The sequence below is a fragment of the Schistocerca gregaria genome, chromosome 2 (assembly GCF_023897955.1).
Source record: "Schistocerca gregaria isolate iqSchGreg1 chromosome 2, iqSchGreg1.2, whole genome shotgun sequence".
Classification (NCBI taxonomy): domain Eukaryota; kingdom Metazoa; phylum Arthropoda; class Insecta; order Orthoptera; family Acrididae; genus Schistocerca; species Schistocerca gregaria.
In genome coordinates, this window is record NC_064921.1 from 275,633,422 (window position 1) to 275,645,892 (window position 12,471).

Here is a 12,471-nt window from a genome sequence, read left to right on the forward strand (position 1 = left end):
GCTTCTATATCCTTACATTTGTCCTCTAGCCATCCCTGTTTAGCCATTTTGCACTTCCTGTCGATCTCATTTTTGAGACGTTTGTATTCCTTTTTGCCTGCTTCATTTACTGCATTTTTATATTTTCTCCTTTCATCAATTAAATTCAATATTTCTTCTGTTACCCAAGGATTTCTAGCAGCCCTCGTCTTTGTACCTACTTTATCCTCTGCTGCCTTCACTACTACATCCCTCAGAGCTACCCATTCTTCTTCTACTGTATTTCTTTCTCCTATTCCTGTCAATTGTTCCCTTATGCTCTCTCTGAAACTCTGTACAACCTCTGGTTCTTTCAGTTTATCCAGGTCCCATCTCCTTAATTTCCCACATTTTTGCAGTTTCTTCAGTTTTAATCTACAGGTCATAACCAATAGATTGTGGTCAGAGTTCACATCTGCCCCTGGAAATGTCTTACAACTTAAAACCTGGTTCCTAAATCTCTGTCGTACCATTATATAATCTATCTGATACCTTTTAGTATCTCCAGGGTTCTTCCACGTATACAACCTTTTCCTTAGGTTTTTTTTTTTTTTAGGTGTGATACCTTCCAGTAGTCATAATCTTATGATAGTTTTTCCAACCGCTAAGATTTCCTTGTAGTTAAGATGCACCACTAAAGATTATATTACTAGGCACTAAAAATGAGTGTAGGTTGACTAAAAATCGTGGTTAACCATAGAACGAAGTAATTCCAGTACTATTACTGATTAATGTTTGGGACAAAAAAAGTCCAAGTGTGTGTGTGAATTCCTAAGGGACCAAACTGCTGAGGTCACCGGTCCCTAGACTTACACACTACTTAAACTTACTTATGCTAAGAACAACACACACACTCATGCCCGACAGGGCTCCTCAAACCGCACGGCCACTCCGCGCGGCAATGTTTGAGACAGTTCCATCAAATTATATTTTCCTTGCCTCTGGAGAGTTGCGACGTCTTCAGGCAAACGCAGGAGATTCATTTGCAAATTTTTCTACAACTATAGAATACGTAGGATTTGATTAATGCAGATTAAGTATGCGGAAGGAGGTATTTATATTGAAAGCCCACCTATTTATTCAGAGGTATAGTTACAGTTCAGAAGAATGCGTAGTAGTAGCGTCTCGAATTACGTGTAGTGCTTCACAAACTGAAATACGGCAATCCCATCTCAATCAGACAAAATCAGAAAGCAACACCAGTAAATACGACTTCTCTAAAATAGTATCCTGCGCGAAGGAGATCATTATAAAATAACAGTATCTCCTGCTAAACTAAACGGAAAGATTATTGTCGTTGGTTCTTGAGGTATGTATACCACAGTTTCACAATTTACAAACTGTGCTTATCATTCATCTTCAGTTTTCAGTTTTCAGCTGCACGGTTATTTTTATTCTGCCTTACAGTTTCGACAGATCTGTCATCTGCAGAGGCCTACGAAATTTGGAATAATGTAGATCATAATCTGTTATCATCAGAGGCCCACAAAATTTGGAATAATATAGATCATAATAGACTGCCCATACATTTATGTAATGTATAAGAAGTGTATTACATGTACTGTACATTAGCAATCTGTGGCTATAATTATCACATGTAATACGGACGATTTTGGACATGTCATGCCATTATACATCTGCTAAACCAATAATTAGTAAGTTATTGTAACACACTTTTTATACTTTTCATAAATATATGGCCAAGTTCTTATGATTTATATTACGTCAAATTTTGTAGACTTCTGAAGATGACAGATAAATCTACCTAAACCGGTAAAACAAAATAAAAATAACTGTGCAGCTGACGACTGAATTTTATTCTGATATATCTACGATACTGCAGTTCCTGAGAGAATAACAACTATATATGAAATCATATGTAGGGTAAGTCAGGAGGAAAGGTACATGCTTTGAGGGGTGACAGTATTAGTGTTTCTGAAAAAAAATAAAAATAAAAACTTCATTCCGAAAGATTTCCGAGACTGAACACATTTAATATCACTTTTATACGTTTTTCTTGAATGTCTCTAAAATCGCACTGTACAGCGAAAACGTATCCCAGTACAAAATTAAACTACTTTAAATTTCCTACAAAAATGTCGTATTCATTTTGTCTCTAGGACTAACAGAGTGCCCGAATAGAGCGCGAGAATACTGAAAATCTCGCGCAACGCACATATTCTGTAGTGTAGGTAGTTCTTGTAGGCCAATGTGAGATAGCTTCCCGACGTGATAGGCCACAAGTTTTCTGTGTGAAACTGTTGATTTCCACTTCCTCTATACCACTGTGGTACGTTGTAATCAATGATAATGTTTGAATAATACAGAAGATAAATAACAACGTACATTAAAAGTGTTATAGCTGAGAAGCCATTCGGAATAGGGCATCTGTACAAATGAAGCCTTTGGTCGGATTCACTAATACTATCACCCCTCAATGGATGTACCTTTCCCCCTGACATCCTGTGCGCACTTTTATCAGGCCGGAAGGCCCTTTGTTAAAGTGAAGTTTTCATTAATTTCATATTGTCTCTGTCGGCTCACGTGCTTCATAAAAATGTCTTATGTCAACTGATACACGTACTTATTATCTGCTTAAATGTCGAACAGTTGCTGGAGGCAAAATGTATAGATAAATAAATAAATCTTAAGATTAACCATAGTTATCGCTGATCCTGATTTGTTCTAGTCTTATGCGAAGTTTAAGGTTTAACGTCCCGCCGACCAGGAGATCATTAGAGACGGAGCACGAGGTCGGGTTAGGAAAGGATGGAGAAGGAAAGCGACGGTGCCCTATCGAAGGAACCATCGCGGCATTTGCCTTAAACGATTTAGGGAAATCACGGAAAACCTAAATCAGTATGGCCAGACGGGGGTTTGAGTTCTTTACGCAAAGCAGTGCGCTACCCCGCTCAGTAATTTTATGCGGACAGACTTGATCAAGATGAAAGCCGTGGGGTTCCTAGTGAGGTGCACACATACATTCATAATGTTCGAGAGCGTGTCGTTACGCATATTACAATAGACAGTTCTGAATCAAATTCTTCTTTGTGGGATCCTGCAATGTGGAACAAAAGAATGAAAACTTTTCGATCACTATTGCAAAGTGTTCATCACGACAAAGATGTGTAACGATTGGAATGTCGCACAGAATGATGCAGTCAGATACACAGAAGAACGGTATTGGTACACAATCAGGGCCCGAAAGTTTATAAACATGTTATCGAAGACAACTTACTGAAAGACTGCTCCGAGCTTCTCCAACATGTCTGCGCGTGGTGCAAGCCTGGAGCAGACGGACTGGCGCTGGCGTATCGTGGCACGGCTGTATATAGTGCGACCGCAGCAGGCTGACCGGGGATTATCAGGCGCCGTGTCCCGGGTCAAGGGAACGCGTGCTGCAGCGCTCTCAGCCGGGACGCGAGCGTGAAGACCACGCAGGGTCCACCAGGTCTCGCGAGCTCCAGGTCGCCGCGTCGCGCTGCGCACTTTACAGTCGCTGCAATATTCTCGGACCACTACTTCTGCATTTTTGCTACTCAGCTCTTTTCTTATCAGTGGTGGTGGCACGGAGGTTTAAAATTTCGTCATGTCCTGTACTTGTGTATCTCAGTTTGTATCCGTTATACACTCAGTAAGCTAACTCACTGTCGACAACACCACTCCAGCTATTGTACGTACAATACAGGGAGTTCACATGAGACCTCCCAGATTTCCAGATGCCCGTAAAAAAAAAAAAAAAAAAAAAAAAAAAAAAAAAAAAAAAACTGTGAAAGACATATATTTGTGTGGTTTGGGGAATGGAAAGTAATTTTTTTTTAGGTGCTAAATAATTATCAGAAGTGACTATATCTCAAGGTAGAGGCTAATGCGTGGTATGGTACGCCGAAACGAAATCATCCATTGCTGTCCAAAGAAATTTCCCAGGTGAATTTCAAAGGGGGCCACCAGACGTAAAGACGATTAAGGCTTGGTATATGGGGATGGATGAAAATATGAAAACACAAAAATCACAACACGTCAATGTGTGTAATACGTTGTAAGAAAACCGTTGGCATTCAAAACAGCTTCCACTTGTCCTGGAATGGATATATGCGGGATCTATATGGTATTCAAGGGACTCTAACACCACAAGAGCCCAATAACGTTGGCTTGATGACTCCGGTAGTCAGGGCAGATGCGACACCTCACTCTCATGCTCAAAAAACCAGTTCTGGATGAGGTAAGCTCTGTGGACAGGGGTCCTGTAATCTTGGAACGCCGGCCGGGGAGGTCGAGCGGTTCTAGGCGCTTCAGTCCAGAACCGCGCGACTGCTACGGTCGCAGGTTCGAATCCTGCCTCGGGCATGGATGTGTGTGATGTCCTTAGGTTAGTTATGTTTAAGTAGTTCTAAGTTCTAGGGCACTGATGACCACAGATGTTAAGTCCCATAGTGCTGAGAGTCATTTGAACTAGTTTTTGCTGCGGATGACAAACAACCAAGCCACCCGCCACCAGACAGCGGTGGGACAGCGATTTGTCTGTCGCCAGCGATACGGCCGACAACCAGGGGTGATGGTCTGGGGTCCGATTTCATTTCACAGCAGGACCGCTTTGGTTGTCGTCCGTGGCAGCCTTTCGGCTCAGCGGTACATGGTCGATATTTTACGCCCAGTTCTGTTGTCCTTCATGGAAAGCCATCCTGGACTTACATTTCAGAAAGATAATGCTCACCCACACATGGGGAGAGTTTCTACCGCTTGCATTCGTGCGCGGCCAGCAAGGTCGCCACATCTCTCCCCCAGTTGGGAACGTTTGAAGTGTTATGGGCAGCATGTTTCAACCAGCTAGAGATTTAACGAACTAAAGCGCCGATTGAACAGAATTTGGCACGATATCCTTCCATCCAACAACTTCATCACTCAATACAAGCTGAATAACTGCTTGCATAGGGGCAATAGGTGAGCCAACGCGTTTTTGGCTTCACGATTTGTGAAGTTCTTTCTCTTAAATAAATCATGCAATTCTTCTGAAATTGTAATAATTTGTTTCTTTGTCTCTGTACGTCATATCTCATGATATCCGTCTCATTCGGGTAATTCCTAATTCCTTCGTTGTGCGTCTTTTTTTGCTTTAGACTGTTTTTGTTATTTATGCTATTGTGTCGCTCTGCTTTGCCGTAGCCTGTTCTTCCAAGGCATATTCTTCTTTTTAAGCTATGGTATTGCAAAGGTCCCATAGTTCGATTTTCTTCCTATTGAAAACATTTCCCAACTGTTTTCTCCGAATTTCCCACAACGCCCAAACAATATGTTTTAATATTTAATTTATAATTTTATCCACTTAACAGCACAAAAAGCAGGAGAACGTGAACGCGTGCACAATTGGTGACATAATTTTGGTACATGATAACAGACGCCTATAAATATTTTTTAATTTTGACTCCGAGTTCCTGTTCTCTCCCAGTGTGACTGAGATGAATATACAGTTCTGTGACTCTGAAATCTGGGCAGCGCAAGCTCTAAATAGCCTATTATTGCACCCGATCATCTTTTTTATTCGTGTTATTGCTTCCGATCTTCGCTTTTATTCCTGTTCTTCGTACATGAAAGGTGTAAGTTTGAACCGTGGTTCTGCCATCGTATGGAACTGGATGGGTAAATCATTTCAAACGGCGGAGGAAGGCAAACGATGGGATCTCTAATAGCACCCAGCCTAATAAAGCACTGCCGTTAAAAAAAATGGTTGAAATGGCTCTGAGCACTATGGGACTTAACTTCTGAGGTCATCAGTCGTCTAGAACTTAGAACTCATTAAATCTAACTAACTTAATGACATCACACACATCCATGCCCGAGGTAGGATTCGAACCTGGGACCATAGCGGTCGTTCAGTTGCAGACTGTAACGCCTAGAACCGCACGGCCAGTCCGGCCTGCTGTCGTTTTCAAACCAACTCCAGGTTGATGACAGGGTTTTGTTTATGGGCTTACCCTTTCAGGTCGTTTAAAGAATTAAAATCCGCTTCAGTTACCAGTAATTTCTTGTTTTCTTCCACGATCGGTTTCGAATTATAAAGCTTCATCTTCAAGTACCATCAAATAATTATGGGAACATGTATAGTGGTGGTCGCGGCCGATGTAGTCAGTCATGGGGGAGGGGGGGAGGAATTATACCCACAAGTGTAGGGCCAGCAATCACAGCTCCCGCCTAGACAACACGACATGGAAGTCACTAGTTACTTCCATGTCGAGCGGTCTAGGTGGGCGCTATGGTTGCTGGCCTTACGCTTTCTTCCGTTTGTTTGACGTGGGTGTGTAGGCATGATCACTATGCGCCCCCCCCCCCCCCCCCCTCCCTCCATGACTGACTAGCCCGACCGCCAGACATGGAAGTTCCCTCAATTATTTGGTATCACCTGAAGATTAAGCTTTATGTTTCGACCGTGGAATAAATCAAGAAACTACTGGAAACTGAAGCGGATTTTCATTCGATAAAAATGTTCTATCAGTGGCGGAAGTTCAATTCATCAAATATTTTGTACTTTTCTGACTGATTGTTGGGACCTGAAATATCGTAAAATTAGTTAAGTTACTTCTCCATTTCATTCCTTCGGGAAAAAAGACTATCTGTATCCAGCCCGGATTTTCGGTGTATAGAATCTCAGACGACTAGTTATTTCTGTAACAACCAACTGTGAGATTATGGAAAGTTAGGCAAATTCAAAGTCTAACATTTACAGTTTCAGCCACAAGTAGAATAATCTTCCAGCTGTCTTCCTTGTAAAATTATAATTAAAAATGTTTATATCTCGTTACATTTTGTTTCCTTTGCTATGACTTTATTTTATTTTATTTTGGTTCCGCAGGACTCCACGGATATGATACGTGAATTGGTGGTGGCAATCATAGAAAAGAAGGCATTTTTTTGTGGCAGAATATTCTCATGAAATTTCAATCACCAGCTTTCTTCTCAGAATGTTAAAATATTCTGTTGGTGCATACCTACACAGGGAAGAATGATCATCATAATAAAATAAGAGAAATAAGAGCTCGCACAGAAAGATTTAAGTGTTCGTTTTCCCTGCACGCTGTTCAAGAGTGGAACAGTAAAGAAACAAATTGAAGGCGGTTCGATGAAACCCCTGCCAACCACTTAAACGTGAATTGCAGAGTAATCATTTAGATGTAGCTGTAGATGTAGATGTTCCGTCAACCAGCGGAAAATGCAACGCTCCTCCGAATTTTGGATTGGAGTGCGTCAGCCGTGAAGTGCGCTGATACCGTATAAATCAGTATTAAGCAACGTAATACCTCCATGACAGCTTCCATGTGTAATTAAATGACATCGGCGGTAATTTATGTTCTAACCTTGCAGACTTCCGTCTGTCTCTATAGCTACAGAAAAACTTGTGAATTCCCTACAAGTGTGTGTGTGTGTTTTTCTGTATGTTGGTGTGTGGTAGTACATTGAACCTATTATGAAGAATTTGACCGTTGCCCAAACAATTTTAAACTTGTGACCTTTATTCGATCTCATTGTTTGATACGAACATACGTCCGCTATCAGAGATTAAGTTCCCGCTTGGCTCGTTTGGCTTTTACATGTGTTCAGTGCAACTTGTTTTGGTCAGTGTCTCCGGTTCTGCAAAATTATTTTAGTTTTTTCTCCTTACAGTAACAGATGTTATATTTCATTTCGTAATGATTTTTGTCCTTCCAAAACGTACACAGTAGCTTCTCATTCATTTTAACAAATAAGTATCAGCCATATGCAAGCCAAATATCAACGGTGAATTGTATCAACAGGTGGTGCATGTTGCGGTGAAATTCTTCATTGTTAATTTAATACCTGGCCACTATCTTTATGCTGCAGGGCGGGCTACGTAAACAGAAGAAAAAAATTTCTTCCGTTACCCCCACATCCCTGCGTTAGCGAGCAATTTTTTTTTTTTTGGGGGGGGGGGGGGGGCGCTCTACTGCGCAGTCATCAGCGACCGTACAAAGTCCCAATTTTTAATTTTTATTCAGTCCATTTTCTTTTCACAATACAATCTAGCCATTCTCACAGATGATGATGATATGATGAGGACAACACAAACACCTAGTCCTCGGGCAGAGAAAATCCCCAGCCCTGCCGGGATTGAACTCGGGACCCCGTGAGCGAGCAAAGTGGCGCAATTGTCAGTGCACTGGTCTCACAGTCTGGAGAAGTAGGGTCCAGATCCCCTTATAGAGGAACTATCCTGGCATTTACCTTCAGTGATTTAGCGAGAGGTGAGTAGGATTTCGGCATGGCAGGAAATACCCGTTTGGAACCTTCATTTGGATTGGTGCATGTGAGATGGTTTACAGTTGATGACAGGTAGATATCAAGGATTATTTCAATATCTGGAAGAGGAAAACGGTTAAAATTATGCTGAGAAAGGACGTGTGTGTGTGTGTGTGTGTGTGTGTGTGTCTGTGTGTGTGTGTGTTCAGGCGCGTTCAATGACTGCACATGAAGATAAGAAACTGAAGTGAAGCAAATTAATTTAACATTACTGGGTAGTGAATACATACAAGATGGGTGCAAAATAAGCCTTATAAGATGGCTATTGTCTCAGTAGTTACACTCCAATAATAATTTTAGAAAAACGGAAAATCAAACTCTCATCTTGGTTTTTCCTCTTGTTCATCGGACTCAACTCTTGCACATACACAAATACTAACAGAGGTGCGCCGTTGGGATTGGTCGGCGCTGAGAGGCAATGCTCAAGTCGCAGAGAAGACAAACAAAACTATAGTATCAAAATAATAATAATGCTTCACTAAGACGACGTCTACGTAACCAACAACCTTAAAACTTTAGCTAACCTACGGGGCTCCAGAGAAGTGAATTAATGTTTATGTGAAATCTCTTCGATCCACTTCCAGTATCATATCTCAAGGTCTTCCAGTCTAGTCCACCTGTTTGCTTCAGTTTACCTGTGTGCCAACTAATGTCGCTTCACACCATAAATACGACGAATGAAACTTTTTCCGAAAACTATGGGAATTTTTGTTAGACAATACGAATGTCTATTTTCTTCCTTTCATACTACCAAGTTTCGTATTACTTTTGCTAAATATTGTTACGCCCTCTCTCGGTACTTATATTTCTCTAAAGTACCACAGATTAATGGAAAGTAGTGAAAACCTGGAATATTTTGTCCTTAATGTTTACAATTAATTCGCAAATTGTGCCGTCTTTAGAGTCCAAGAAAAGGTATTTCCATGTTTGCACAACCCTTCTTTTTATCACTTTCAGGAAGCAACGCGACGAATCATTCCCTCCGGTTGCGCATAGTGCACTTAAAAAAGTCTATCTATCCTTCTGTAGTTATACATGTGGATAGTTTGCTGCTTCTACAGGTAATTGAAACATAGAAGAAATTAAAACTTGCTAGCTGATCTAAACTGCATGCCGCACCGAGACTCAGACTCTGCACCTTGGCCTTTCGCGGATAAGTGCCCTGCCGACTGAGCTACCCAAGCACGACTCACGACTCCTCCTCACGGCTCTGCTTCCTCCCGGATCCCATCTCCTACTTTCCAAACAACGAGTACACCGAAGTTCTCCTGCGAAACAAGCACTCCTGGAAGAAAGTTTCGTAAAAGAATATCTGTGAAGGAGACGGGTTTCTCGAGGGATTAGAGCTGAGACAGTGGGTACTGAGTCGTGCTTCGGTAGCTCGATCGGTAGAGCACTCGCCGGCTGAAGGTAAAGGTCTTGAGTTCGGGTCTCGGTTTGGGGCACAGTTTTAACGTTCCAGGAAGTTTCATATCAGCGCACACTCCGCTCCTCTGTGAAAATTTCGTTTTGGGCTTACATAAGATATTTGTCGAATTCCTTCAACAAGTTCTCGAAATGTCAACAGTAAATCCTCTGTAACACAGTAAATTCTGTCCCAGTAACATACTGTATAACAAGGTATCCTTAATCCAATACGACGGAAATCCTGTCCGTATAAGAAAATGGAAATTTATCTGACAAAAGTGGCCTTGACGATAAACTCTAAACGAGCACCTTCCTTAGTCGAGAGCGAAAAAAGAATAGTGAATCATTCCTGCAAACCCTTCTCAATCTTTAGTAAATTTTATGTGGCAGTTCCGCTTTAAGTGGCTCCGGACGCATACATCTAGGTAATTCTAAGTTCTGTCTGTATTCACTGGTCGATCACCAAGAGCGTAATCAAACAATAACAGCTCTGTTTGTATGTAGTACATGACATTTGTTCATGTTGGGGCTCAACTCCCACTTCCTGCATCAAGCGTTGACCTTCTGCACATCTTTCCGTTTATCGCTGTGTGTTTTCGGTGTTACGGCTATCTCACACACACAACAGCATCATCAAAGCTGATCAAGTACTCCGTAAGGTATTATTTCGTTTATTTAGGGACAGTGAAAACTATACAGAAATCCGGGAGACATGATATAGATCTTGGTGGAGCTTTCTATTGTCTTACGTAGTTAATGGACGAAGAGAGCATAGTAAACAGCATTCGTATTAGCGGACTGTACGTTAATTCCTGCAGGAAAGATTTTCGGTGTTCTGGAACATCGTAATACACGAGAACAGTTTAAAAACCACATGAAGTTTGGTTTCCGCACGCGTTATAGTGGGAGGGGTGAATGGGCTGATTGTGCGATGTACGGACCACTCCGTACATCCCACTCTGACGGTGATCAGTTGGCAGTATTGCGATCAACGTACGGTAGCCCCTACATACCCGTAAACAGTTACGTCAGTCACGAAAAGCTTGAGAATGTTTACTGCCTAGTCACGAGATAATTTATATCTAAATCCAGAAAAGCTGCACACTGTCACGTTGCCTCAAGTGCCCTCTGACTTCCCCGTGCACTGTAACGCATTAAAAGCACTCCCATCTATATTTTCAACGAAGAATATGTTGCGTTTTTGTCCAGAGTACCAAAAATTTTCCAATTTGGCGTACTAGTGGTACAATAATCGGCAAGTATGAACAAGTCAATCTCAGCTAGCGGAATTGAGTATCCTTGAGGTACAGTAAAGATAATGGTACAGATACTCCTCGAGAATTCTATATTCTTGAAGAATGACGAAATTTTTGTTTAGTACTATTTTCTGACGTATCCTATCCTTATCCGAGCGACTGATAATTCATACTGACAATGAGTCCCACTTTCTAAATTCTTACTAAGCAACCATAGTGGAATGCAGTGACATCTCTGATGTGCTTCTTGCCTGAATAACAGAGTCACAGCCGGACGAGGTGGCCGAGCGGCTCTAGGCGCTTCAGTCTGGAACCGCGCGACCGCTGCGGTCGCAGGTTCGAATCCTGCCTCGGACATGGGTGTGTGTGACGTCCTTAGTTAGGTTTAAGTAGTTCTCAGTTCTAGGGGACTGATGAACTCAGATGTTAAGTCCCATAGTGCTCAGAGCCATTTGACCCATTTTTGAACAGAGTCACAAACATATAATTACCATTAACCACTGACAAAGGAGAAATTACCGAAAAAATTCAGTATTCTCCCATTTCTCGACGTCCTATATTAGCATAACGACTCATACAATTACGACACCAAAAATCAGAGAGGAATTATAAAATAAAGCACATTTAGTTCAGAGATCACACACTCATTTCACATTTTAAGTTACAGGGCTCTCATTCAAATGACTAAATCATATGTGACATATCCTATGCTAAAGGATCAATAGTTTTGCGACTCCGTTTTCCCGTGAGACACACGTTTGTGAAGAGAATAACTTCGACATAAGACGCTGATACTTACGAAAAAGTTTTTGCACAACACACCGCAGAAGCGCTTTTCAAATCATCGATCGGTTTCGGAGAAAAAATTGCTGTAGATGACAGGGGACCCACCCAAAATTAATGAATGTACTATAAAACAAACGTTATTAAGAAATTCCAATAATGACAATAAATACTTTTATTCCGAGAATCCAATAGATGAAAAGACAAAGTCTAGTAGAAAACCTTGAATAAGACAGGACATATTGAATTTAAATGATGAAGGAATAAAGTATAAAAATGTAGCAAATGAAACAGGCGAAAGGGAACACAAACGTCTAAAAATGAGACTGACAGGAAGCGCAAAATGGCTAAGAAGAAGTGGCTAGAGGATAAATATAAGGATTTAGAAACATGTCTCACTAGGGGAAAGACAGATACCGCCTACGGGAAATTTCAAGAGGACTTTGGGACAATGAGAAGCAGCTATATGAACTCAAGAGCTTAGACGTAAAACCAGTGCTAAGCAAAGAAGGGAAAGGTGAAAGGTGAAGGAGTACACAGAGGGTCCATACAAGGGAGATGAACTTAAAGGCAATATTATAGAATTGGAAGAGGAAGTAGATGAAGATGAGATGAACTGCAAGAAGAATTTGACAGAGCACAGAAAGACCTAAAACGAAACAAGGCCCCGTGAGTAGACGACATTTCCTCAGAACTA

General features: G+C 41.4%; 1 protein-coding gene across 2 annotated transcripts in view; it reads right to left on the reverse strand.

Moving 5' to 3' along the window:
* The window catches only part of LOC126336866 (NADP-dependent malic enzyme-like), a 401,213-nt gene that overhangs the window by 138,444 nt on the left and 250,298 nt on the right, over positions 1–12,471 (reverse strand). Inside the window, exon 1 of one of the 2 annotated variants that reach the window (XM_050000966.1) lies at positions 3,257–3,504. The exons of the other annotated variant lie outside the window; for it this stretch is intronic. Coding sequence (XP_049856923.1) covers positions 3,257–3,285 — 29 coding nt within the window. The 5' untranslated portion in view covers positions 3,286–3,504. Of the gene's footprint in view, positions 1–3,256; positions 3,505–12,471 lie in introns of those variants that run through there. 2 annotated transcript variants of the gene reach the window in all.